At 51.3% G+C, this 27,936-nt stretch overlaps 2 protein-coding genes and 1 long non-coding RNA gene across 5 annotated transcripts in view; 1 reads left to right on the forward strand and 2 right to left on the reverse strand.

Annotated features, from left to right (window-relative positions):
• Nucleotides 1-27,936, reverse strand: part of LOC144245949 (uncharacterized) — a 413,344-nt gene that overhangs the window by 25,721 nt on the left and 359,687 nt on the right. Inside the window, exon 1 of one of the 2 annotated variants that reach the window (XR_014956321.1) lies at nucleotides 26,748-26,986. The exons of the other annotated variant lie outside the window; for it this stretch is intronic. This is a non-coding gene — a long non-coding RNA (uncharacterized LOC144245949). Of the gene's footprint in view, nucleotides 1-26,747; nucleotides 26,987-27,936 lie in introns of those variants that run through there. 2 annotated transcript variants of the gene reach the window in all.
• Nucleotides 15,244-19,004, reverse strand: SOX1 (SRY-box transcription factor 1). Its single transcript, XM_085583651.1, has one exon. The coding sequence runs from the start codon at nucleotides 18,202-18,204 to the stop codon at nucleotides 17,086-17,088; it is 1,119 nt and encodes a 372-aa protein (XP_085439777.1). The 5' UTR covers nucleotides 18,205-19,004; the 3' UTR covers nucleotides 15,244-17,085.
• Nucleotides 22,495-25,431, forward strand: LOC146768776 (uncharacterized). 2 transcript variants are annotated; one of them, XM_085583660.1, is made up of 3 exons: nucleotides 22,495-22,866; nucleotides 23,333-23,462; nucleotides 23,579-25,431. In XM_085583660.1, exons 1-3 carry the CDS (start codon nucleotides 22,510-22,512, stop codon nucleotides 23,698-23,700), a joined length of 609 nt encoding a protein of 202 aa, XP_085439786.1. In that variant the 5' UTR covers nucleotides 22,495-22,509; the 3' UTR covers nucleotides 23,701-25,431. The 2 variants fall into 2 exon arrangements, with proteins under 2 accessions (XP_085439786.1, XP_085439780.1); XM_085583654.1 differs by having other exon boundaries at nucleotides 23,333-25,427.

Here is a 27,936-nt window from a genome sequence, read left to right on the forward strand (position 1 = left end):
TTTCATTTGACACCGATGTTTTGACTTCATCTCAAAAAGACAAAATCTTTGTCGTACAAGTATGTTTTCCCTGGAGGAGTTTCCAGCACAATTTGCTATAATTTCTTTACACCTAACGGAACTGATGGGATCTAAGCAGTAAAACATATTCCCACAGTAGTTTCGCTCTCTCGCACTCTCTGTTACCCTCCTGGGGTTCAGCTCACTCTCTAGCATAAATATTGCCAATAATTGTGCTAATACGGTGATTCTCGGAAGGCAGCAGAACTGTCTTCTCTTCGTGTATCAGACCTAAAGATATGCGACTCCTGCTTAATCTCTGGGTGTATTCTCTCCTAGCTGTTCGTCTTTCCCCTGCAGAGACTAATACACTTAATTACATGATTTACAAGAATTGCCAACAAGGTCCCAGGGGCCGCTAAAGACCGACCGCCGCCCGACGAGCGGGGCGTAAAGGTGCATGCCTGACTGCCGCAAGGGCACCTCGAAGGGAAGCCGCCTTCAGCGGGACTCGGCTCTTCAAAATTACCCGAAATTTCAGATCCTTCTTCCCTGATTCACACACACACCCCTTTCATGTTGTGTTCCGGTCCCAAGTTGGTTTGAGGGGTGCCGTCGTCCCCGCTCTCCCTCCTCCCGAGAATGTGGTTAAAAGCTGCAGAGGAAACTTAAGTGGCTCTGGAGTTTGTTTAATTTCCCTCCAGTGTTTACTGATAATTCGAGAGACGCTTATCTCGGGGAATATAACGATTAATACAACCGCAGGTTTCCAGATAAGTGATTGTGATGGAGATTGTTGGCGAGAAAATAGACAATTATCCGCTGTTAGCTTTACATAAAGATCGCATTAACTTGAATTAGTTATCAGACAAAAGAACATCAGAAAGCTGCACCTTTCTGCCAAGGCAACCGCTTGCAGGCGGTGTGCTCCGCACAAGCAAACGCACCGCTGCCTCCCCAGCATCTCACAAGCATGAAAGGGGCGGCGGGCTCGGGGGCCCGGGGGGCCGCGGCACCGACACGCCGCGCTCCCGCGGAGGCACGGCCGCGGCGCGGAGCGGGGAGGGCGAGCCCCGGGGCCGGGGGATCGCTTTAATATCAGCTGCCCGGCCGGGCCGCTTTCATTTCCATAGGGCGAAATTAACATGGACGTGGGGCAGGCGCTGGGGCGGGGGCAATGCGCCCGGGGAAGAAGCGGCGTGGCTGATCGCCAAGGAAACCTCGCTGAAAGGGAAGGGTAGAGCATGTGGCTATTAAAACCCCGACACAATAATATTAAGGGGGGGGGGGGGGGGGGAATAAAACCATAATGATAACTTGGAGGCAGCTCGCCATTTGCATATGAAACCAGCGGCCAGAAGCGCCGCAGCCCCTTGCCGCATTATGTGTTCGGCGGTCCGAGGTCGTCCCCCCCAAGCAAGACTGAAAAGCCTTTTGATTATTTCTCCTCTCCCTAGGAAAGGCTGATTCTTCCGTAATTGATAGCGGGGAAGGGCCGTAATTAATTTTTCAGGGAAGTAAAGTGCAGCTTCTTCTCTCGGCTGGAGGGGAAGGGCTGAGAGCGAGAGAAGGGGGCGAGGGAGCGGAGGCGAGAGGAACTCCTTCCGAGAACCCCTAATTAAAAGTAATCACGCTTCACCCTCTCCGGCACCAAGACCCCCCTCGACTCCTCGCCACCCCCTCGCTCGCCAGGGAGGCAGGAAGGGCAGGGACCGTGGGCTGCTTTCACCGAGTCAGAAAGCATTCACCAGGCGTTTGTATTGCGGGAGGTTTCTGTGGGAATCGGGTGGCTCCAGTAATTGGGAGGGGAGGAGGGTGCACTCCCGGCTGGCTTCCCTCTGGAATTAAAGGCAGTCTTCAAAATAGAGTGTTTGTTAGAGAACTTCAGCTGGGAGGAAACCTGCCATTTCGGATCAGTGCATTTTCTGTGCTGGGTTTCCAGACAGACCCTTAGCACCGTGTTTATCTGGGGAAAGGAAGAGGGACAGGAGGGAGGCTTTTCGTGTGGGATGGGGCAATGCGGGGGGGGAACGGCAAGGTGCTTCAGGCAGTGGGCTGAAGTCTAACAGATGCCGGCATACAAATCATTTCGGGGCAGCAGGGGCACCTCAGGTTCATGCCTGAGGCAGCCGCGAAGGGAGAGGAGAGGGGACGCCAGGTGAAAGAGCTCTGCTCCCACCCGGGACGGAAAGCCCGTCCCCAGCCTTGGGACGTGCCGCTGCCGCGCTGGGTCCCCGCTGAATGGAGCGGATAATGATCCCCGGTTCCCAAGGCAGGCTTGCTGCTGCCTGGTGAGCCTTGGATTTGTGTGGTCCAAGCCTTTCCCAGCTTGTCCCATTCTGTCACCGGGATAAGGGGCTCCCTCGGCTCGTTTGCACCTGCGTCGCTTTTGGCTCCTTCAGGAATGCGCTGAAGCTTGTAATCAGCTTTGTGAAGCCATTGAGTGCACGGCTGAGTGAAACTTCCAAAGCTCGCAGAAAACTGGCCCGCTGAATAGGAGTCAGCATGGGGCTTCTCTCCAAGCCCCTGGCCTGCCAAATTCCAGCAGAGCCCCTCACAATCAGTCCACACAAGCTTTACTGCTCTCCCCACACTGAGAGAAGCGAGAAAAGAAAAGCTAAAATACCAGTCACCGAGGTTAGCGGTTTGTTCCCAGATTAATGGCAAACGCCTCTCTGCCCGATGCTAACCAATTCATTCGGGTGATGTGTGTGTACATATACACATACACACACATACACACACACATATATATGTGTGTGTGCGTGTGTGTGTGTGTGTGTGTGTGTATTTGTGTGGATGTGTATGTGTATAGATGTATGTGCATATGAATATGTATGCAAACCTATGGCTATAACAGAAAAAATGAAATAAGGGAGAGTTATTAAAATTTTATGTGAGTGCAGAAGTTCTTATGGCAGCAAACATGTAGCATGTTTTGCTATCCCCCAGGGTCACACTATTCTCATCTCAGTCTTTTCTGCAACCATGTGGTTTTAAGACTCTGGATGAGTGTGACTCTCATTTGCAGTCTGGTTTTCCATCTGGAGGGGTTTAGTACCAAACAAAACTCCAGAGGAGAGCAAAAGAAAATAATGGGCAGGTTAAAAAAAAAAACATCCGCCAACCTCACCATCACTAAATCCCCTTCAGGATAACTCAATAGGACCAAGCCTCTGGGGTACTCGCAGGATGGGTTTGCCATACTCTAGGTTCACGGCCACCCCACGCTCCCCAACTTGGTGGAAGAGGGGATTCTCCAGTGCAGTCCGGCCGGACCACTTCCCTACTGGGAAAAACCGTTCAGGAAAGATCCCACTAGAGGGAATCCCTTTACTTTGAACATCTTTAACACTTGCAACATGTATCCCTTCACTTCTACTCCCCACATCTAATTGCAGGAGTGACGCTAAACAACCCGGGAATACGTGGCACAACTTCATCATACCTTTCATCTGAATTCTGTATGGGGATGAAGATTCACATTTATTAGGGGAAACAATTACTTGAGTTATAAAAACCCGTTCCTTTCTAAAGCAAGTTCTTTCACTGAAATAAACACTGTGAAGTGGTCTTAAATCTACCATTGTAAGATGAGTGCACTGTGACATCAAGTATATGAGTATAGACCAACTGAGTAAGGCTTTATCTTCTGGTCTTGGGACTTCTAATTCCATTTATGTCCTTTCTCTTCTACATGTATCTAAAACAATGAAAACAACATTATGACAACACTAATATTTTTGGAAGCCCTCCTCTTAGGCTAGTATAAGGGGGGAAATGAAGACTTCCAACATTTCCAGAGATGATGTCTCCTGAAGATTTTAGCCATGCCTCTGAATTACGTAATGGAAATCACGTTTTCTTGTTGTCCACATTGAAATAACCGCAGCAGAAGGGGCAAAACTAGTTCAGCTAGAGCTAGTAGATGTTTCTTGTGGGTTCAGCAGGATTTTGTCTTGCTTTGCTGTCATGCTTTTGGCGTCTTCTCAATTAATGATATTTTCAGGAATGTCCCAAAAATTGACGACGGCAGTAGGTGTTTTCGCCATTGCTTTCTGACGAGTTTGTAGGGCTCATTGGAGAGTCTCTTGCACAGTGGATGAATAGTTTAGCAGCATCAACGCGCTGTATTCTGGTCCCCAAGTCCCTCTGTGGGTAAGGTAACCTCCCATATAAAGAGTTAGGGAAGAAACGCGCAGAGGACCGTGTCTTGATGTTGAAGTTCTGACCCTCCAAATTGCTGCTGCACAAAAACTTCTACATACGGCCGCAAACGGTTTAAAGCCACATCTCTTTCCGTCTCTAAAGTTTCTTTTCTTTTTGGAAGTTTGATGTGCTATTTTCGACCGTGTTGCTCCTTCCAACCATTCTCAGTGACAAGTCATGAGGATATGCAGTAATTCAGAAATTAGTGAAATTTTATTCTTGGTGGGGGCGTTGGATTAAGAGGCTGGGAGAGTGTGAAACAAGTCAACGTGTAATTGTATGATAAGGCTCTCACGAGGAATTTATTGGCCAAGTTGCTATTTCTATTCCTTCCTAATCTCGTTTAGCACATTCATTCTCTGCAATCTGTCTCCATAATCTTCTGTGACAGAATGGCAGCCAATAGAAGCATGCATGTTTGGAGAGAAGAGAAAATATGCAGAGGCGTGATAAACTGATGCTAATTATCCATATTTAGGACACCGAGTGCAGAAGATCAAGGTTTACAAATAACAAACCAGAGCCAATGATGATGGCTTCCTAGTGTGGAATATATTGGAGGGGACAAGATAAGGGTTTCACATGCAGAAGAGATTTATTGGTCAAAGGGTTCACCTTCCACTTTTCCACTTTTATATAGCAGTAAATTATTTGGGCTAAATTCACCAGAACATTACTCTTTTATTTGGCAATGTGCCATGACTTGCTCTTTCTTTGTGTCCTTTCAATGCAAATCCTTGTAGTGTAACATCAGTTGATAAGAAACAAATAATTGAAGTAATAGGTAATTCCCTTTAAATTGTGCATATAGGACAGTAAGGTAATCATCTAATGTAGAATGAGACTGGAGTATAGAGCAGATAACTGAAAGTGAAACAATATCCATCTCGGCTATTAAATTACATTTATACTGGAGAAAAATTACCTGCAGAAGACTTGTAGGCTGAAGAAGAGACAGCACTAGTGTAGTCACCCTTAGGCCATTTTCCTACAGAAGTCTCAAATTTATTTAATTTTAAAAGACAGCTTACTACCATTTTCCTTGCTTCCTCTTTCTTTCTCTCTCTTTTTTTTTTTTCTTTTTTTTTTTTTTTTCTCAAAAGCTAACATTTACATCAGTGACTCTGCATTCCCCTTTTTGACAAGTGTTGGCTCTGAGAAATAATAAGGGAATTCAGTTTGGCAGTATCTGTGTAGTATGGTTGAGGGTCAGTGGAGTGATCTTAGCAGTCTGCAGTAATTGTATTGTAAAGATTCCAAAATGAGAATAATATTTGTTGAGTTTATTTTTATTTACAAGTTCAGAAAGCATTCTGTACAGTGGCAAAATTCTAAATGTTGTTTCTATTAGCACCTTATTGTCAGGTGGAGGTAAACCGTTCTTTTAAGAAATTCACTCTTGAATTGTGTGTCAACACTCCTGGCTTCTTGAATGGTATTTTTCCTGTGTTGGTGGTATGAGGATACTCTGCAAAATACAGAACCCCACTGTTGGAGCAGAAAATACAAAGGCTCTTCCATTAGGAACACTCTTTAAAATATCTCTTCTTTGATATCTGAAAAGACATTTCTTCCGTGACTACTGGTTTAAGAGGAGAAAATTTGCTGACTTCTTGTTTTACTGCTGAATGACTGTGGATTTATTTCTCTTCCCCTCTGAGGTATTCCTTTAAATTGGTTCGTATTTTGTGTTTTGTGCAGGGGCAAAAATACTGCAGTACCAAGCTGAACATTTTCACAGGTTTCCTAAAAATATTTCTAAGGGCAGTCACGGTTTTTCAAATTCCCATAAGAAGCTGACTTCCCTCAAAATGACCTGATACACACCTTTAGGGAAGGAATGTAGGCAAGCAGACAGATTGCAACTTAGGTCATAGAAGTTGCCATTTGGTCACTAGTGGACAAAAATAAAGGGCATAGGGAGTAGGGCAAGGATGTAGAGCACGACAGCTTGGGGACAAACCTGGCTCTGGGGCTGTCCCCCCGCAGTCGGTTCTGGCCCATGAGACGCTCCCGGGCTCTCTGGACAGGGAACACCCGGGTTCCGATTCACGCCCCGCTAAAATCCACCAGGGGCCAGTCCCACCTGTCCCACTCGGGAAGCACAGAGTGGGGACCCTCGCAGCCTGGGTGCCGCCGGTTTCCTGACCCAAGGCAGGTGAGCTTTTGTCCCGTGTCCCCTCTCCAGGGACAAGAGGTGTTTATCCCCTCGGCAACGCCACAGCCCGAACCGGAGCTGCTCCCCGGGGACGTGGGGTTCCCCACTCGCATCCTGGCTGCCACTACCCGACCTCCTGCTCTCGCCGCACCCCGTGGCGAGCCGCCTGCCCCGCGGAGGGGCAGAATGCCGCTTCCCACGCGGAATGCGGGTGGGCCGGGGGGAGCCCTGAGCCGGCTCAGCAGAAGCGCCGGGGCAGCGGCCGGTGCCCGCCGGGTGGCGGGGCCGGAGGGGCCGCTCACACCGCCTTCTCTAACAAACTATTACCCCCCGCTATCGGGGGGTGAGAGGGGGTGTGCAGGGGATAGCCGGGTCCTGGGCTTCATTAAAGGCTTTTGGCAACTAGCTTGTGTAATCGGGTGGATTTTGCCAGTAACGGCCCCTCAAATCCAGCCCGGTTTGGATCTGCAGCCCCTTTGGCTGGAGGCAGAGCGGCAGGAAGCTCTGCTGCAGCTGCCTCCAACTCTCCTTTTCGTAAGAAAGATCTTTCTCTCCCTGTTTGCTGGGAAAAGGTAGATGTCTTCCACCGCAGACTCTAAGAGTTTTGTTAAAATCAGCATTTCAGAGCTCTGTTTGTCGTCTCCAGAGACATTGGGATTCCCTGTAAGCCCGGTGTTCTCGCTAAGCGAGGCGTGCGTGCCGGCGGAGGGAATGCCGAAGTTTCCCTTTCAAGGGTTTTGTGGCTGCGCTTACTATTTGATGCTCATTGAGGGAAAGAGATCCGTTCCAAATGTTGTCCAACTCTTTTACAGAATGGAAATTGAGTTTCAGTAATACTTTTTCTGCACGTTCTTCATTTTTTAGAAATTATTATGTCGTGCACCACAAAAGACGAACACGATTCTCTGTGAATTTTAGCTCTGATTTTCTCCATATTTCCACTCAATTTTCGTGCTTGTAGCGAGTCCTCTTCCTGTTAGGCAATGAGAATATTATAATAAAACTAGAAGGTAAGACAAGACACCTCAGTTCGACGGTACCTGAATCTGGTGTGCAGAAATGTAAGTATGGAGATGGACTTGCATTCTGCAGCAAACCTCTGGAAAGTATGATGGGATGTTCCCAAGAGCATGACGTCATTGTATGTATTTATGAAACAGACACTGTTTTTTATTACAGATTTGTTCTTTTTTATTTTGTCTCCTTCTTAAAGGGGATCAACAAGAATATCCTAAGAAGCAAAGACCTTGCTTTAAACAACGGACTCTGAGGTCATGTTTTTGTGACAATAGGCTTACCTTTCAAATGCAGTATTTTCTCTTATTGAACATCTAAGTCTCCCTTAAGACAGGTGATACATCCAGATGTCTAAATAGGAATACTTAACCGTGAAAACATGAATACATAGTTTAGATATTATGAAATATATGGAACATGTCTGTGATACACAATTTATCTACCTGAAACTACCCACTGAATAGTAAAGTTGCATAGCAAGCTTCTACCAAATTGTACAAAACTGGGCTCATTTGGTCACAGAAGGATGCCTTTTGCAATAATGCCACTTCGTTGCTTTCCTAATCTTAAATATGTGGCTATATGGCACATTCATCATGATCAGCTTGTCCCACGTATCTAGTCAGCTTTGGTCTGTGACCCCTAAGACTGAGATGTTGCTATATTCGGGTATTCCGGAAAATCAGAAAATCAGGCTGAACTTTTCCCGGCAGCTGTTTAGTAAAAAAAAAAAAAAAAAAAAAAAAAAAACACCACAAAAAAACACACACACACAAACAAACAAACAAACAAAAAACCCAAAAGAACCAAGCCAAAAACAAACCTACGAATAGGAGATTATTTGTTCTTATGTTGTGACCCAAACTCAATCGGCTAAATGGACATTTTGGTTGGAGGTGTAGCAGAAAATTCCTCAGTCTTGCTAGAAAGTTAGAAGATGAGAGGAAGATGAACGGAGGAAGTGATTTTGGAGGAAGAAATGCATGCTCTACTCTCATTACCTCGTTCTTGACTGTTCCATAAGACACTTTAGTAATTATGTGGCACCAGAGCATAGAAATTTCCCGTTTGGAAAATGCAATCCATGTCCATATCCCTCCTCTTCACTCTTACGGCTGTTCAAAACACTGTTGAAGAGGTTTTTAGGCTAAACTCCATGCTTCTATTATTCATACTCTGTCCTAAAACAGCTAGGCTTGAGCTCACCTACAGCTGTGTATTTTAAGTTTAAGTTTAAATACACTTAGTTAAGTACACACATACACTTTTTATGGTCCTTCAAGGTAGAAGATGCACATGTTCACAGTGACTCAGTTGCACAACATCTTGGAGTTTGCATTATTTCTTATATTTTATCATCGAGAAGGGAGGGGGACGATGACAAACCATGAAGCTTTCACCTGCCCTGTGACTGAAAAACCATTTAGGGGAAGGTAAGACTGATAATGCACGAAGGCACAGATAATTTAAAAACCCAAACAAACAAACCCTTAACAAAAGCAAACCCTCTTTCTCTCTTCTTCTACCTACGGGTAAAATCAAGGGTAATACAGAACATTAATCTGATCAATTGATCAATGAATTACTCAAGATTTTTCCAAAAGATAAAGATACCCAGTGAGCCAGGAAAGAAGGAGAGATCATGTTTGAAGTGTATGTAACTCGAAAACACTATAGATGCTTTCAGAGCTTTCCTCACCCGGTGGGAATTGTGTTTTCGTGTCTATACTTTGTTTCGAACTCTCGTGCTTGGGGTTTTAGGTCTTTCCTGGCCTTGCGCTATTTGTGTTTGTAGCTCCAAAACTGAACAGCCATTCATTCTTCTAATCTGATTAGGATTGAACTAACCACTCACCAGTGGTTTTAGCAAGACAATCTTCCTATAGACCTTTTCTGCATTGGAGAGATTAAAAAAAAAAAAAAAAACCCAAAAAAACAAACCCAAAAAAAAAAAAAAAAGCAACAACAACCAAAACCACCACACAAAACAAACCTTTCTGAAATCTGTGCGAGACAACTTTTGGGTAGGAAATAAACTTCTCCCTACTCCCTCTGTACCCTTCCTGCAACTTCACCTCCCTCCTTGGATGTATGGTGCCTTTGTTCACCACTAGTTCCTAGTTGCTATGGAGTTTTACGCCTTGGTAAACTATATTTCACCTCCTCCCGGTGAAAGCTATTCTTTTCCTAAATGCACACTTTTCAGACTCCGGTCTTTCCCCCTACCCCGTGTCGGTCGCACTTCCTCAGCCCACGCTGGCCTGCCCCGGGCTAAAGCCGCGTTTTCCCACTCGGATCTCAGATCACCCTCTAGCACTTGCCCAATTGTTTGACCACGGACAGATGCTCTCCTGCTTCTCCTCGGTTTTATTGTCCTTCATTTTATTTTTTTTTTTTTTTAAGGTTTCTGAGGGACAGTCCCTCTATCTGAGAGCCGCAGCTAACCGTGGCACACGTCTTTTCCAAATCAATGAGAGGTGTCCGGGCTGAAAGCGTGGACAATGGGATTTTACCGAGCATGAAGCATACTACCCCCAAACCCGTCCTGGCAGGCCGTGCTAAAGCATTTGAATGACTTTCTTGAAATGAGACCTTTTTGAAGACTCCTCCCTTCCCTCCTCCCTTCCCACCATCTAGGAAAGATAGGCATGAAACTGCATGGGGGCACCCCAAGGCTTTGTAAATTGGGGGTGGGGTGTGTGTCCTTTGTCACAAAGCACCACTGCTTCCACCCCAAAGTCAGGGACCAAAGTGCTTTACCTTGAGGGTTGCCCCTCACTCACCACAAGCTCCGGACATGTAAAGGGATGGGGTTTTCACTTTGGAACTTCCAGACTTTTTGACGGCACTTAACAGTGGTGTAGTTCACTTCAGTCAGCTACCAATTTCTAGCCTATCCTACAGATGCATCTCCTAGTGTGTCCTGGTTTTAGACATAAAGACTGGGAAGGAATTCCATGTTTCCTGCTAGCATTTTGGCCATGAAGCTATAGGAGTGGGCCCCATATATCATATGCTGTTACATCGAAGATCCTCAAAATCCTCCAAAATCTAGTTTGTTAATCTTTACTTTTGCAAAGTTTTCTCCAATAGTAGAATGGTTCAGTGCATGCAAAAGCCAATGGGCTTTCACTTCAGCCTCTAAAGGAAGCCTCCATTACATCTGTACCTGTACACCAGGCTCCCCAGCTCCTCTGCCAGCTGTCCTGCTACTCGGGCTGCCCTAGTGTTCTAGCTTTTCCTGACCACGGCAGAGCTGGAGCCAGCAAGCAGGCAGGCAAGCAAGGCCCTGTCCAATTCCGCACCCACAATCTGTTATCCTTCCTACCACCTGGGCAGAGGGTCGGCTCGCACCGCTTCCCCACGCCCCTCTGCAGATACTCCGTTCACACCAGCCTCCCGGTTTGGAGCTCTGCAAGACCGTCTCCTGCCATCTTTTTTGTTGTGTCTCCTCTGTCTTTCTTTTGGCCTTGCACCTTCAGAAGTGACTTTTCAGGCAAGCTTGGCTGTCTGACTCCTCTATGGCTCGGTCGTGTGAAACCTCTTGCCTCAGACTTCAGTTTCCCCACGGAAAGCAGCATCCATCCCTGACCTCAGAACAAACAGAGGGTGAGCCGCTTAGTCTTGACGGGTATCCTCCTGGTACCCTTGACCAGTCCCAGGCCGGCTGACCCGGGCAGCAGCCCTCTGCGGAGCTGCGTGAGTCCCGAGGAAACAGAAGGGCAGCGGGGCGCGACGGCGCCGCGTTTGCAGAGTGGGGCCACGTGTGGCCGCAGCTGCCTGGAGTTTCACTGCACTTTCACAAGGGATGTCACCAAACCGGGCCAGGCTCATTGGCCTCAGATCCCCTTCGGTTTGGACGATGTCCACGGAGATGCTCGGTGCTGCTCATGGAGTAGCACTGAACCACCCAGCATCCTCGCTTTTTGGGGTGCTGAGTTTTCTGGAAGAGGAGAAGCCAAAATGCCGTAAGGTGGAGGGACAGCTTGCTTCACTCTCCGTCACTCCACCCCCCCGCCAAAAAAAAGGAAGATAGCTTGTGTTGTCTCCCCGCCCTGTGCAGTGCCTGTGTGCGTGGGGTGTGCACGGCACGGTGGAGCAGCGGCGCCGGTTCCCCGCCGGTTCCGCGGGGCGAGGACCGGCACCGAGGCGCCCAGTGCTGGCCCCGCTCGGCGGCCCGTCGGGGGCCCTCTCCCCCGCCCAGTGCCGTCCCCCGCCCCCGGTAGCCGCGCAGCAGATGGCTCGCGGTCCGGGAGGGCGCCCGCCCGCCGGTGAATGCATGACTGGAGCCGGGCTTTGGTGCCGCCCAGCCCGGGAGGGTCCCGTGTGGAGTTCAAGAGCGGCCTTTCCGCCTGACAGAAATGCGCTTGTTTTTCCCAGATATCTCGACCCGCCCCTGCCCCTCACGCCTGGAACTCTCCCTCCTTCCCTTCTTCCCCTACTCGTCCATGAGGGACTCGAAGGCTGCGGTCGGGAGACGGGGCGCACCGCAGCATTCCCCCCACCGACCTCCCTCTGGGACGTCTCCTCTCACTCCTTCCCGACTGTGGCGTCTCCCTTTTCCTCCCAGTGGGGCCAGGCCCTCCCCCACCAGACCCCACTCGCTCCAAGGCGGGGCTCTGGTCTCGCTGGCTGCCCGGCCGGCCGCTGGCGTGCAGCGGGAGCCGTCGGTTTTCCGCAGGGTGATTGTAAACGGGTTTGACTGGCCGTTGATCTCGGGGTCAGGACTCTCCTCGCTAATCCCTCGCTCTCCAAACACCGCCCCCTCTCCTCCTCCCCACGCTCTCCCTCCCTTTCTCTCACCCCTCTCCCCTTCTGCCACCCCCGTTTTCCTCTTGCATCATTTATCTGCAGCCTCTCTGACGGCATCGGGGGCACCTCGCTTCCTGGGGCCGCAGCTCGCAAAGACCCACTCGCACTCCACAAACAACATCCCCCAGGCCCACTGCTCCACGATTCCAGGGGGATTGGTTTAGCAAGGAGGGCCCTCCCTGCAAGATCAGCCCCCTGCACGCCGACATGGACACAGGGACACTCTGACGCTGTCCGCCCCCACGGGACTGCCCCGTCCCGGCGCTCTCCACATGTAGGAGGGAAGGGGAGATCTGGAGATTACTGGGGCGAGCTGACAGAAAGTGTGCGGGAAGGGGGAGGGAGGGGCAGACAAGGGCTCGGGAGAGTCCGTGAGTGCCCGGGAAAGGCGGGCAAATCGTGGGGCGTGGGAGAGCGTCGGCGCCAGCCCCGGGAGAGCATCCCGTCCAGATAACCCATCAAAGCCACAGACACCTGCCAGTTCGCGTCTTTTAGCTTCGTTTTACTTTACAACGATACTTAGATCGGCCTTTTGGTTTGTTTTTCGGCGGGGGAGCTTGTCTGTGTGATGCTGTGATGCTTTTTTGCTTTTATAATTTCTTTTTCCTTCCGTGGCAGTTTACACGTAATAATAAAATGCTGTAACCGCGTCAGACGTTCAGGTGACCCGGCCTGATGTCGCCTGCATGTGGCGCAGCTGGGAGGGAGGGTCCTCCCCACCCCCCACCCCGCCCTACCAAGGAGCATTTCGCGGCGCTTGTCCCGCTGTGGCCCTACGGGCGCCTTGGGTCTGATTTCTGGAATCGTCCCTCTTTTTATCTTCATGGACAATTTCGTGCGCCCTCCTCCTGCGCTCCGTTGCTCCCAGAGGCTCGGAGCCGTCCCACCGATGCTCCCCCCCGGGGCTTGTTGCGATGTGACTCCGGTTGAGAGCGCGGGGGAGTGGAACTAGGGGGAACGGCATTTCCCCGGGGCCCAGCGCCACTCCTACGAGCTCAGTGAGCCACGCACGGTGGAAAGGAAGAAGGGCGAGGGAGCGGGGGGGGAATGTTTTTTAGAAAAGGAGAGCTGTTGGGAAAAGAGCTGTAGAGTTGTGGCCAAGTTTGTGTTTTGGCTCGAAGTTCGGAGCGGATCAAACCTGTTATCTCTCTGTGCCTCCTGTCCTTCTGGCCCCTCTGCCGCTGTCCCCCTCCAGGGGCACAGGGTCTCCCCGGCAGAGCGGTGACCGCGGGGGTGGGGTCTGCCCACGGGGGGCCTTGACCCCAAGCTCCCCACGCTACACGCAGCTAACTGCACAGAGAAGGCACCTCGGCCCCGCTCCCTTTCGCCTTACTCCCTGGATTTTCCTTCCTTTTACTGAAAACGAGATGAGTTTTTGCTTTAATTCTTCCACATACGTGATTTTAATAGCTCTGTCAATCATGCTATAGGAGGAACATTTCATACAATTTTAGATGTAATGTACTTAAACCATAAATCGCTTAAACCTATTCTTAGTTTTGCATATTCAATTATTCTCTTATATATAACTCTCATAGCAAAAAGCCCGAAGACATAATTATGTGACTGTACCTAACCCCAACTCATCTGCCTAGGAAAGTTGTTCTGTTTAAATATCCAAACGTGAAGTTTAACTCAAATTAAACTGAATTGCCAAACCAACCAACAGACCACGAACAGCAAAAAAAAATTCTAACCCGATGGTGTCTCAAGGGGGTGGGATAGTATTTGGTATTTCGTGGAGATCAGAGGGGTTTTTTGTTCGTTTGTTTGGGTTTTTTGTGTGTTGTTCGGGTTTTTTTCTTTTTCTTTTGTTTGTTTTGGTTTGGCTTTTTTTTTTTTTTTTTAGGAAGGTTTGCTTTTTAGGTTTGTTCTTTTTTGGGGGGGTAGACATTTGCAGAGCGAACTGTATTTCATTGAAAAGCGAGATGAGGGTGTTTGAAGCTTATTTGAATATAGCCGATATTGGGTCTCTTTAATCCCCTTGTGTTGAAAGTGCAGGTATTCCTATTATTCTAGGCATAACGCCATTGAGCCGCTAAATTGTGATGGTAGGAGGGAAAACTCATTAAAAGAAGCTCATTTAGAGAGCTATAATTTTTTTTTTTTTAGAAAAAAAAAACCAAAAAAACACTTCCCCATAGTATTTCTGCTGTTTGGACGCAAATGAACAGATGTTTATTTGCTTCTCTCTCTTGACCACTCCAATCCTGTTCCATTAGCCATGTTCAGCGATATAGTATTTTTCTGTTCTATTTTGTCATTAAATGTGATTTTCAACAGCTATGACCCTTAAAGAAAAAGGCACGTAACAAGGGTGCATGAAATGTATATGTGTCTGCATGTGCACATGTGTACACACACACACACACACACACACACACACTTCTCTTCGGTCATGATGCTATCTATGGTGTGTACAGATATTTACGAGTATATGCACATGAAGGACAACACGTTTCAAGAAACAGTTCAACAGGTACCCAGCTTAATCTGCATACCTAAAGGTATAGCTATTAATTTTTAAAATTTCATCTAAGACTCTGTTTGGCTGGAGGTGATCAACACCGCAGAAAGTTTCCCACAGGTTCTTGCTTTCTGTATGTACTCTTTGGTCGCTGAGCATTAGCAAAACCCGTCTGCTAACTGTCTGAACCCGCACACGCCTACATTTTAATAAAGGCTCGAATAGTTAAGAAAATAAAAGGAAAAAAAAAAAAGTTTGGGCTGAAATCAATGGGCAGCTTCCATGAAAATCTTGGGTTCGGTATGAGTGATTTTTACAAAATTATCGACAGGAGTCCGAAGAATTATGTATGTCAATTGACATGTCAGCATTATAGAAGTGCAATCACTACGACGGACCAAACCCTCATTAGCTAACTCAAACTTCCTCACTCCTGGACGGATGCAGTACTTATTCACCAGAGCTAAAGGACGAAGAGTCCTACAGCCTACTGGGGTCGACATTGAAGTCCTGGAAGTTAATTATTTTCCCTTTTGTTTAAGCAGTTATGACTACTTTAAAAATTCATTTGCTACAGTAGTTTACAGCAAACTTTTAATTCTAACATATAGAAGATTATCTCTCAACAGCTAGAAAAAAAATTTAAATTAGATCTCAAAGCATTAAACAACATTCTGCAATGAAATGACACGCATCATTTTGCTCGCCAGCTTTCGCACCAGTCGCTAAAAATGGGAGGCAGGGGGATGGGGAAGGGGGAGAAAGGTGTGACCTCCCCGCTCCCCGCTCGCTCCCCGGAATGCTCCGGGTGGATGGGACTGCTTTTCGGGCGGGAGGTTTAGAGGTCGTTTTTCTTTTCGTTACGAGCAAAAAGAAGCGCTTTCACTTTCCATGATGTTAATTAGAGGGGAAGTGCCGCGCTGGACGGTGTCTTCTCGTTTCCCGGGGAGGTGCGTGTCCCCCGGGCCGCCGGGAACTCCCGGCCCAGTGGGGGCCCGAGGCGACAGGGGCGGGCAGCGCCCGATCACCCCCAGGGGAAAAGTCAAGGCTCCGGCAAGGTCCGGACCACCAGTCCAGCCATAAAATCCATAAAATGAACGTTCACGGCTGAAGAGTAACGCTTCTAGGCAGTAAACTGCCTTCCCTTGCAGTAGGGAATGAGTATCAAAATAAATCTACCTTCACCCTTCTGATCGACATAGGTTAGGGAACATCGACATTTACTGCAGATTGCACTTCATTCTGTTTGCCGCTGCTACTTAAAACTTTCTTCCCAAAATCTAGGTTTCCCTGCTGTGTTTCCAGGCTTACCATGATAAATCTCACTATGCTCACCAGTTAGCTTTTCTTTTTATACAGGTGACTTTTTCTGCTTTGAAATTTATTTAATCAAAACAGGGAAAAAAAAAAAAAAAAGGACCACATTCTTAGGATTTCCGTTTAGCAGAAAAGCTTTTTAGTAAACTATATACACAATCTGATTTCCTTTGTACCGCCTAAATAAAAATTATTTCACAATGCATTTACAAGAAATGATACAAAAAGAAAACAAAATCAAAGAGAAAACAAACAAAAATATCCAGATACAATAAAGTTTTACGAACCCCGGAAAAAAAAAATGGAGCTTCCAAAACAAAAAAAAAGTTTTATAAATAAACAAACAAGTAACAAAAAACCCCAACCCAAACCCAAAAAACCCTCGAGAATATCTACAAAAAACTTTTAAGTGTTCTTTTGGATTTGTCTTAGTACATGAATAATAAATGAGAACTGTTTCCTCATCAACTTCGAGTTAATTAGTCAATAAAAAATCTTCGCAAGAAGCGATCCGTGACTGAAATCGTAACTGTTCCGCGCGGTATAAAAGTTGGCATCACCTACAACTTTGTGAGTTTATTATTGGTATTTTTTCTTTTCGCTGCCGTTTCCCCCTTTCTCTTTCTTTCTCCTCTTTTGCAAATAAACGCTCTATGTCTCTTGGATGAATGATAAATACTGTACAAAAAGTCTCGGTAAAACACGAAGTTCAGTCTAAAACTAGTTTTATAAACTAGTCCTTCTAAAAAAAAAAGGTAAGTAAAGCAACTGTTACCTTTTTTCTCTCTCGTTATTATTATTATTATTTATTATTATTATTACAAGAACATCAAAACATTTCTGTACAAAAAGGAAGGAAGAAAGAAAAAAAAAAGAGAGGCGGGGGAGGGCGGGAGGGAAGGAGCGCGATAGGCAAAAATAAGAGGGGGGAACCTGGGAGCGGGGCAGGAGCGGCGCGGGCCGGGGCGCGGGCAGCGGCCGGGGCTGAGCGTGCGGTGGCAGCGGCGGGGCGCGCAGTCCTGCAGGCCGGCCCGGGGCCGGGGGCGGTGGCCGAGCCGGTGCCCGCGTCCGTGCCTGCCTCCGGCGCTCCGGTGCTGGCGGGGGCTCAGATGTGCGTCAAAGGAACGGTGCCGTTCACCCCCGTGCTGGCGCTCTGGTAGTGCTGGGGCAGGGAGTGGAGCCGGCTCTGGGCGGCAGCGGCCGCCGGATCCCCGCCTTCCCCGGCCGGTAAGTACATGCTGATCATCTCCCGCAGGTCCCCGGGGCACGGGGCCCGCGAGTGAGAGGTGACGGGCGGGCTCACGCTGGGCTCCGACTTCACCAGCGAGCCCAGTGCACCCAGCGCACCCGAGGAGGCGGCCGCCGCCGCTGCCGCCGCCGCCGCCGCCGCAGCCGAGTTCTGGTGGGGCTGGGAGCCGTAGGGCAGGGCGCCGTAGCCCGAGGGCGAGGCGCTCATGTAGCCCTGCGAGTTGGAGATGGGGCTGTACTGCAGGGCACCCATGTCGTAGCGGTGCATGGGCTGCGGGTTGTGCGGGTGGTGCGGGTGATGTGGGTGCGGGTGGTGCGGGTGCCCCCCGCTGCCCGGGTGCTGGCTGTAGGCGAGCTGCGCCTCCTGCATCATCGCTGCCGCCGCCGCCGCCGCCGCCACCGAGCCCGGGTAGGCGCCGTTGGCCCAGCCGTTCATGTGCGCGTAGCCGCCGCTGGCCGTGCCGCCGGGGCTCTCCAGCCGCTGCCCGACGCTGCCCGGGCTGACGCCGACGCCCATGCCCACGCCGACGCCGGCCGGGCCTCCCCCGGCCGAGCCGGCGCTCAGCAGCCCCCCGGCCAGCGAGTACTTGTCCTTCTTGAGCAGGGTCTTGGTCTTCCGCCGCGGCCGGTATTTATAATCCGGGTGCTCCTTCATGTGCAGCGCTCGCAGCCGCTTCGCCTCGTCGATGAACGGTCTCTTCTCGGCCTCCGACATGACTTTCCACTCGGCCCCCAGGCGCTTGCTGATCTCCGAGTTGTGCATTTTGGGGTTCTCCTGGGCCATCTTCCGCCGCTGGCCCCGCGACCACACCATGAAGGCGTTCATGGGTCTCTTGACCCGGTCCTGGTTCGCTTTGTTTCCCCCGCCGCCGCCGCCGCCTCCGCCGCCTCCCGCTCCGGTCTGCCCCGAGAGGTTCGTGGGGGCCTGGGCTCCGCCAGGGGAGTGCAAGTCCGTCTCCATCATCATGCTGTACATTCAAATAGCTTTTTTATTTTCCACCGGTGCCAGACGTGAAAAATGAATCAAACATAGAGGAGCCCGGGAGGCCGGGGAGCGAGCGAGGCGAAACCCGTTTGTATCTAGGTAGCGAAAGCCGTGCCGAAAAAAAAAAAAAAAAAAAAAAAAAAAAAAAAAAAAAAAAGGAGGAGGAGAAGAAAACCGCGAGGAGAGCGATCGGCGACCCTGCCGGCGAAAAAAAAACTTTCTCCCTTTCGCAAATCACTTTCGGGGCTCGGCGGCGACGGGGGTTCGAGCTGCTCAAACAGGTGCACGGCAAACTTGCTGCTTCACTTGGCGCGGCGGGAGGAGTGTGCGGAGCCGTCGGCGGTGTCCTCCGCTCCTCCGCTCGCCGGCGCTCCCCGGCAGACGCGCGCACACCCCTCCGCTCCCGCTCTTATCCTTAACGGAGCTATTTTTTTTTTTGTTCTTTGCTGCTAACTTGGAGAGAGAGAGGGAGGGAGGGGAGGGAGCGTGTGTGACTTGCATCCGCTGATCGCAGGTGAACGAAGAAGAAGAGAGGAGAACCCACCGCCACGCGAAAAGGAGGCGGAAAAAAAAAAAAGTATTTCAACGTTAACTGAAAAAAAAAAAAAAAAAAAAAGCGGGAGGAGGATCGGGGGAGGGAGGGGGTGGGGGAAGGAGCCCAACCAAACCACGCGCCGAGCCCGGCGGCCGGGGCCGGCGGCGCAGCAATTTGCTGGCGGTGGTCTCCCTCCCGCGGCCCGGGCGGGACGGGCCGGCGGGGCCGGGCCGGGGCCGGGCAGCAGGAGGAGGAGCCGCCGGGCGCGCGGGGAGCGGCGCCGCAGCCATACGGCGCGCGCCGAGCCCGCCTTAAATCGCCTGGCGGCGGCCAATGGGGGCGCGCCGCCGGGCGCTCATCTGCATATGGCGCGCGCCGAGCGGTGACGTGCGGCAGGGCGCGCCGCGCTCGGGGCGGGCGGAGCGGCCGCGTCCCGGGCGGGGACAGCGCCCGGCCCCGCCGGCATCGCCGCACGGAGCCCGCGGGCCGCCCCGTCCCCGCCCGGCTCGCACATCACTGAGGCGACCGTCGAGCAGTATTTTGGGTGGCTGAAGCGCCCCAGGCTGTCCGCCCCGCTACCGCAGCCGTGAGGGCGGCAGGTAGACGTGCCTTTTCCGCGGGACTTCGTTCTGGAGATTTCGCCGGAGCCCCCTCAGATGTCTCTCCCAGGTGTTAAAACTGCCGCCAGGCCCAGGCATGCGGAAGAGGCAGGACGCAGTCGTTTTTCACTTAGTCTTAGGGGAGTTAAAAGCACCTGCGACTAAAGAAGGTACACGAAAACATGTTATCTTTGTATATAGTAAGTACAGGTATACTGTACTTACTATATGAGTAAGTATATTATGAGAGGGGTTTTTTTTTTGTTTGTTTGTTTTTTTTTTTTTGGTTTAGGTTTTTTTGCCCTTGAAAACATTAAAAGACTATCTTTGTGCCCTGGCTGCCTTGTGAGATTATAGTTATTTTTATAGGGGGGAGAAAATAGTCCACATGGAAATTCATGCTGCAGTCCTTAATTGCAGCTATAGGAATGGCAAGTCCATCACACAAATGCCCACGCACGTATAAACGGCCGCCCCCATCATCTTTTGCCAGGTGGAGTAAGGCACACACAGCATGCCTGCTCTTTTCACGGTCCGTGTTAATTTTCCTGACCCTAGTGGCCATCCAAGGCTGGAATCACGCTGCAACTCCCCCAATTACTGCTATTACCACCAGAAGTTTTCTGCAGGAGGAATATGCACTGTGCACAATGTACTGGTCCTAGGCACTGAGCTAGGATTAGACTTTTCTCCTCATTTCCAATGACTCGTCATGATAATATGGGTTTGCTGGGGAGAGGAAAGCACCTCTCCACTTCTGGTGGCCGAAGGCTCAGCCTGCTTCCAGCCTTTGAGCTCAATCCGAGTGATGTGGTTAACTCGGGTGCCGGTGCTTTTGGGAGGACATTATTCTCTCCCAGTCAGCCCTAAGGGTTCAAAGAGGGCAAGGGACACGGTGCAGGAACGGACGCGTGCTTCTCCAGCTGATAGTTCCTTAAGTTGCCATATTTGCCATGGCAAAACAAGGAAGGCCCTTGTGATTGCTAAATTATGTATTAAAAATACAAGTGGTTGGGACAGGAGGGGAGGGAGAGGGGGGAGAAGGTTACTGCAGAAAGGCACATTTCCACTTGGATGGACAAATGAAGGTATGAGGAGTAAAGACTGCAAGATAAGACGGCATGGCTTGCAAATTATCCACCCAAGACCCTAGTGGTATTTTCCCCTGTAATTTGATAGAAAGGCACCTAAAGGCCTCCTTGACAAATAAATGGGTCGAATCGCTGTGGGGCAATCTTTTCCTGATGAGTCCTATGCATCTTGCCAGACAGTGGACTCCGTGGGAACACACCCTTATCCCTGGGAACTGGGGATACACACCAGGTTCCATTCCCCTCACGTTCAGGGAAACTGTGCCAGAGGCTGAACTTTCCCTGCTGTGGTGCAGAGGCAACTGCTAATCCACACTCGCCCGGGGCCTACCCGCTCCTGGACTTTTTCCCAGGTGTGGGATTTACCCCATTTCCCCTGACCCCCGGAAAATAAACATAGAATGCCCCTTTCTTCCTCTAGAAGCAGCCGAACTCACACGAACACGGGCGCGGGGAGAAACGCGGACGGAGAGTAGGGAGCGAGGATGTGCTGCTGCCGTGAGTGCCTCTGGCACAGGTGCACCCGCTCACCTTCGGCCAGGGGGTGTCTACCGACTGAACGGGCGGGAGGAAGGTGTAAAAACCAGTTCGAGGGGGCAGCCAAGGGCTTTTCTTCCGTAGTAAAGGTAGTGCAGATCCCGATTCACGGGACTAGGAACGAGGTCAAGCACTTTGGCGAGTGTCGTTTGACAGGGTTGCGGGGCTGGGGTAGAGCAGGCCGGGGCTGCGCCCGGAGATAAGAGATCTTTCCCCTGCAGAAAGTGGGGTTACAAAGAACCAGGAGTCGGGTGGTGGAGGGAATAGGTGGGGGCGGCCGGGGGTGTGGTGTACGCTGGGTAAACCCTGCAGGGAAGTCAGAAGGGAGGAGAGGAGGTCGCGTACTGGGAGCAGGACCGGGGCGTGCGAAAGGTCCGGGCGCGGCCCGTGTCGGCCGCCGGGCCCGCGGAAGGGAGCGGTACCGGCAGGTGCCGTTCTCGCAGGCCGGCCGCAGTGATGAGTGCCTCCCCCGGCCGCGGCTCCCCGCCACCTCCGCGCTGCGAGGCGGGGCGCGCCTCGGCGGGCCGTGCCTCTCCCCGCACCGGCTGCGCCGGGAGGGCCGCCCCTCGGGCGGGGGTCGCCCTCCGCGGGCCCGGCCGACGTGGTGCCCTCTGTGCCCCCGCAGACGAGGAGGGGCAGCGGGGCCGAGCCGGGCGCCCCGGAGCAGGCGACGATCGCCGTCTGCTGGCTGCCGCCGTGCCTCCCTCGGCCCGGGTCGGGGCCGGCCAGCGGCAGCCCGCGCCGAGGCGATGCCGTGGGGAGATGCTCGTCAGGGCTGCCTGACGCCTGACCCCTCGCCAGCCCTGTCTGAAACGTGAGGCGGGGAGGGAGCGGGATCGCTTGCAGTTCCTCTGGCACTTCACTCCAAAACCCAATATCCAGAAGGAAATGCAAAACACTCCCTCACTACTGGGGTGCCGTTGTTGGGCGAAAGTGAGCAAATTGGGAGGGAGCAGAAAGGGCAGGCAAAGGAGAGAGAAGAAGCATTTTCCTGCCTCAGTGACTTGGTGACTCGGGGATCACAGCTTTCAACGTGACCGGCTTGCTACCCGGTTGAGATGGAACGGTCGGAAACAGGGTGGCTGAATAAAGTCCCGCTTTCTTTTGCAGCGTTAACAACTGTTCTGTGCCATCCTACAGCACCAGTCCCAAATCAGCTACGAGCTCTCTCTGTGTTTTGTTGTCTTTTCTCAGCTTGCTGGGTAAAAGCGTATGGAGAATCTCTGGAGCTTTCGAGTAGGGGCTCACCCTGTGAACGGTACTCACACATATAATTCAAATTTCACAGCTGACCTGCTCTGAAAACCTCAATCAGCTTCTAATTGAAGGGAAAACAAAATATTGCTTCCCTACAGCAGAGCTAACGATTTAATCATTATATCAGACATTATAGCTTTTAATTAGGCTAATGCTGATACTGTATGGAAAGAGATAATTCAACACAGTTCTTGATGAATTCTGTAATTGGGTTAACGGAGGAGCAGTTGGGGGAAGAGACGTCAATATTCAAGCTGCGTCTATAGCCACCAGGTTTATGAATGAAAGGGAAGGGAGAAAAAGAAAAGGGGGGGGGGGGGGGGGGGGGAAAGGGCTAAAATTCCCTGACGAGAAATGTCTCCCCCCTTCGCCCAGGAGAGCCGTGCCAACCAACTGGATGCGTGAGGAGAGTAAGGGCTGTCCTGCCGCCTCCTCGGCGCGCCCCACTCCCGGCCGCCGCTCCCAGACTGCCCGGACTGCTGCGACACCGGCGGGACCCGAGAGGTGGCCCCGCTGCGGGACCCGCTGCGGCTCCCCGGAGCGGCTTGGGCGGGGGTCAGCGGCTCACAGGCCGCTTTCCCTCTGTCTCCACCCCATCCAACGTGTCGCCCACCGCCACGCTGGGAGCACGCGGGTAGGGGGCAACAGGGCCACCAGCACTGAGACTATCCTGCGGGGGTGCCCCTGGGCAAAGTCGGAGCACGGCGGGGGAACGCCGAGGGTGGTACGGGACGGGGCCGAAAGGTTTCTGAAGTCCTAATGAGAGCAGGCAGCTGCCCTGCACAGCCGGGCGGGCTCGGCTCGGCTGCCGGGAGCTGCCCGCCCTGCGGGCCGCGGGTGCTGGGCAGGAGGCGCGACACGGAGCACGGGGGTGTGCTCAGGGCCAGCCCGCTCCGGGCAAAATCAAAGCGGTCGGAGGGCAGGTTGCTGCTCCATGTACTGCCATTTATTTATGTATTTATTGTGTCAGATAAAAGGCGGCTGAAACCACTTTTCTAAAGGAATTCTGCATCACCGCTCTCTCCACAGTGTCGATAAATTGCCCCTTCCCGAAGAGTTTGTGTATCCCAGCCTTTCTATTTTCTCTCCTTCCTTTCTAGTTTTTACTGGCTTTGAAAATAAGCTTTATGTCTCCGTTGCACCTAAAAGAAGTAGTATCGATCTCCCGCACGTCTGATCTCCGCAGCAGCCGACGGCTGCCCCAGTGCGACAGCGGGTCCCGGCGGGCGGGTGAGCCGGGGTGTCCGGCACTGCCACGGGAGAGGCGCGGCACGCCTCGGTGGGACGGCGGGACGGTCAGACCGCGCCTAAGCAGAGATTTTCTTCCCCCCTCCTTTTCCCGGCAGGACATTCTGCGTGTCTCTTCTCCTTGGAACGGCCCCGATCCTTCCCCCGGTGGGACTTTCGTGTCGGTAGAAAAACCAGAATCGTGTCTTTACGAAGTTTTGTCAGCAGGAACATTTTCTAAAATGTTTGTTTATGCTACGCATCAGCTCGACTTCCAGCACAATATTGTTCTTAAAGAAAAATATCCTGTATTGTGATCCATCCTTGTCTAATTTTGTTAGTAATTACAGTGAAATTGAATAAGTCATTGATAACATTCCAATGACACCACTCTCTATGATTAACAGGCTGAATGCACCTTCTAACATTACACAAAAGTTGTACTTTTCAAGTCTGTTCAAATTTCAAAATTTCTTTAAAAATTGTTATTACTAAGGCACACACGGGGAATATGTGCTGATCAGATGGCACAGCATCTCGCGGGAGATGAGGGTTTGCACTACCCTATTTTTCACGGTTTGGGGTTTCTACCTAAAAGCATAGCCTGACCATTTACTTTTTACAGTCGAGTTATGGAGGGGTCCTTTAGTCAAAAATACTTCACATCAAAAACCAAAAAAACCACCCGAACAGAAAGCATACCCAGCAATTTACTTTCAACCAGGAGAAAAATATTTTAAAATAGTTTAGTTTTGTAACTGTAAACTTGTAAATGAAAAGGAAGAATTGTGGCGGTGGCGAGTCTGTCGGACTAGAACGACATGAGGAATTATTACGTAGTTAATCTTTAAAATTGCGCTGCTGAAATGTCAGTCACGGAAAAAGAGCTTCTCAAGCGCAAATGCGGCATCCCATTTACAGCAGGACAACCTGGATAGTTATGTCTGCGGTGCGTCGCTCAGAACACCATAAAGGTAGTATTTCTAGCTTGCATCCTCGTCAGTTATCCCCAAAATGCAAAGGATCATTCAGGGAAAGTCAGAATGAATTTGTGTAAAAAAATAAATGAGGAAAGAAAAAACCCTAAATAATATAGAAGCTTCTTTCTTGCAGGTCATCCTGTTACTGCAAATTAGATTAGCTACACAGGCTTCAATATAAACATGACATGAGGTTCACAGGAGAGCAAAAGTATCATCCACTCCAATCTCTCCTTTCATCGAAACATCCCACACAAATTACATCTTCTCTTTTAATACACCTTTCAATGAGATTAAAACATCACTTTGACACGGTTTCAAACCTTTTCGGTCGCGCATTCAGTGCCTACTTAGGAAAACAGCAAACAAGGACAAAACTAGAAATATCTAAATAATCTCAGACCTCTGGTCTGTAAATTAAAGGCACCCAGAGGAAATACATGATCCTCTTGCTCCATCCAGTGCAGAATTCTGGCCATGGGAAGGCAGATAGCGAACCCCAGTGAATGGAAGAGAAAAACCCAGTTTCTTTCCCACCAAAGGGAGATACCGGTTACTTGGTCTGTGTTTGGATCCCGTCTTTATTTGCCTTCTGGAAAAGGGGTGTTTGTCATCTGTTTTTCAGCAAATTACTGACTGTTACTTCACACTGTCCTTAGTAGCCATAGTAAAGCGGGATAGTAAACAAACCGCTACTGACACCTTCAGCAAATATGTAATTTACAGCAAAGACCGGCAAACCTGAAAAAGGTGATGGAGCGGAGAGGATGGGGTTGTTCATAGACTGTCCTGTTTTAGGAATAGCAGCACTTGGAAATAGCTGGGGCTACAGTTTAGCTGCACCCACAGCCTGACCCAGCCCGCAGCCGGTGCAGGGCGGTATCCCCCGCCCCCGGCCGGACCCCTCCTCCCCGGGTGGGAAGTGCAGCCCTCACGGGAGATGCTTTTCTCAAGGTGGATGTGCATATTTTTGCCGCAGGGTCAGCGCAATCGGGCGGCCCACGGCGGGGAGGGGATGGTGTCAGCCCCCCGGGCCCGCAGAGGCCGTTCTGCCCCTTCATGGAGCCGCGACCAGCAGCGGCGGGTGAAGACAGGGCGCGCTGAGACGCTGGGGCAGCCTGGCTTGTTGGGAAGAAATGGTAGTTCGGCAACTCACTGCCTGCTCGATACTGTGCGTTTGGGGACAATTTGCAACCACTCTCCCTATCCCCATCCATCCATCCATCCATCCATCCATCCATCCATCCATCCATCCATCCCCTTAACAAAGAGGTTTTCAAAACATAACCTTTTATGGCAGCCTGCGGAATCAATGCAGTAAAACGGGGTTTTAATGGGTTAATTGACTGGAGCCGCTATCATGTTTAAACACCTGTTTCTGAAAAGAGATTCAGCCAAAACGCGTCCCCTCCCTGATCGATAGATGTACAACCTTGCTGCACTGCCTGTTGATCGACCTCAAATACCGTCCTCAATTATGAGAGGGAAAATCCATTTCACCTTTTTTAATATCCCAATACTTTATAGCAATAGTGAGAAACTCTACAGCCACTTGGGAGCTGGGGAGGGAGAGTAAGACCCTGGGTGGGACCACGTCAGATAGCGTTAACCTCCGGGCTGCGACTGGCTTCGGGAGGCTGGGCACAACCTTCCTGTCGAGAGGTCCCGGCAGCTGTCACTTTCACAGGGAACCGGATCGCCTTTCCTTGGGAAGATCGAGGCGAGCTCAGCCCGGCCGCAGTAGCAGTACTGGGAGCCCATGTGGATTCTCTCTCCCAGGGGGAGAGATTAAGCAGGCATTAGTTGTAATAGCTGAGGGATGCTCTGCCTATTGATTTCCCCCTTTTTTGGCAGTATTAATACAGCCAAGCCCGCCGGTCAGTCACAGCGAAATTGATTCTTCGCCCAAGACACCTTTCACTAAATGGCACCCGCGCACCGACATGTTAATTTTGGAACGTGTAAGCGGAGCGGGCGCTGCGCGCTCGGGAGGCAGCGCCGCCGCCCCCGGCGTCCTCCCCGCCCCAGCCCTCTCGCAGCCCCCTGCCCCTGCCCGGCCGCCGCTTCCCCCCCCCGCCTCAAAACCCAGTGAGGCGTCTTCCCCAGAAGGCGGAGAGGGGCAGCCCAAAACGCTGTCACACCACACCGCACCCCCCCAAATCCGTGCCACAGCCGATAACCCAGTGACTGCAACCGGCTCTTCCCTCCTCGAAGCAAAAGTAACTTGGAAGCCCTCCCCTCGCCGGCTTCCCCTCCTCCATTCCCAAGACAGGGTGAAGACCCCCTCAAAAGTTAGAGGCACACTTACAGTTGCTCTTCCAGCTCCAGCCTCCTCCCAACATATCATCTGAAGGGGCAGCCTTATTATTATTACTTTTTTTTTGTTTGGCTTTTTTTCCCCCTCTGCTCTAGCCTAGCTCACACCTTCCTCCGGCCGTGCCCGCAGGTGCAGGGCAGCGCGACACGGAGCCGGCGGTCTCCTCCTCGCCCCTCGCCCAGCCGCAGCTCCCAGGCGGCTGTGCCCGAGCCACGAGTGCCCGGCGACACACGCACACTCACCATCCGCGCTCTCTCGCTCACTCGCTCTCTCTCTCCCCCTCACACACACACGCGCACGCACACACATACACACCGCACAGGAGAGGGGGAGAGAGGGAGAGCGGGAGACAGAGAAGAAAATGAAATTTATTATTGATAGAAAAGACTTTAAAGACAATTTCAAGTTATTGTTTCGGTCTGCAGAGAAAAGAAAAAAAAAAAAGAAAAGGAAAGGGAATAAAAAAAGGAGAGGGGCTTTTCTCCCCACCCCAACATAATGAAACGCCTTTTGTGTGGCACTGAACAATACCAAACAAGTATTCTAATAAATAGCCACTTTTTTGTTCCGTCGCGGCAGTGAATAGAATTGAGCAGTTGGTTTGAGAGCAGCTGGAGCGCCGCACCGAGCGGGGAGGTGGAGCCCGGAGCCTTCGTCCTCTTTCTCTTCCCCTTTCCTTTTCGCACACGCACTTTCTCCTCATTTCTGCCTCTCCGCTCCTGCTGGGCCACTGTCCCCTGCCCCTTTCTCCGGGAGAACTGCCTCCCGGAAGGGTAGAGCCACCCCTAGGTGCTCCTTCCCACACCTGTGTGGAGTCGCGGGGCTCCCCGCGCCTCCTCCTGACCCTCACCGCGTCTGCCTCGGCCGCCCGGGACCCTGCTTCTGCCCTGGCCGCCGTATCCTGGAGGTTCCCGGCCGCCCAGGGACCCCGCTCCCGCGCCCCCCCGCCGTACTCTGCCTCCGACAGCTCGGGACAGCGGAGGCTCCGCGCCCGGCCAGACCCTCCTTTGTTGACAATAAACTTGGATTTCACAGGGAAGCTCAGAGTCCCCCTCCGCCCTCTCGCTCCCCCTCTCCCGGCCTTCCCTCGGGATGGAGCTGGGCTTTGTCAACCTCCCTCTCTCCGCTCAGGATCGCTGCGGAGGGTCCGCTTTTCCTCCGCCCTGTACCGCTCATTGCC

Source organism: Lonchura striata, chromosome 1, assembly GCF_050655825.1.
Source record: "Lonchura striata isolate lonStrDom1 chromosome 1, ASM5065582v1, whole genome shotgun sequence".
Taxonomy (NCBI): Eukaryota; Metazoa; Chordata; class Aves; order Passeriformes; family Estrildidae; genus Lonchura; species Lonchura striata.

What these genes read in the sequence shown, in the direction of transcription:
- SOX1 (XM_085583651.1), bottom strand. Translation starts at nt 18,204, where the DNA reads ATGTACAGCATGATGATGGAGACGGACTTGCACTCCCCTGGCGGAGCC.
- LOC146768776 (XM_085583654.1), top strand. Translation starts at nt 22,510, where the DNA reads ATGAATGAAAGGGAAGGGAGAAAAAGAAAAGGGGGGGGGGGGGGGGGG. An exon ending in GCCACGCTGGGAGCACGCGG is followed by an intron (nt 22,867 to 23,332) that starts GTAGGGGGCAAC and finishes CTTCCTTTCTAG; the next exon opens with TTTTTACTGGCTTTGAAAAT.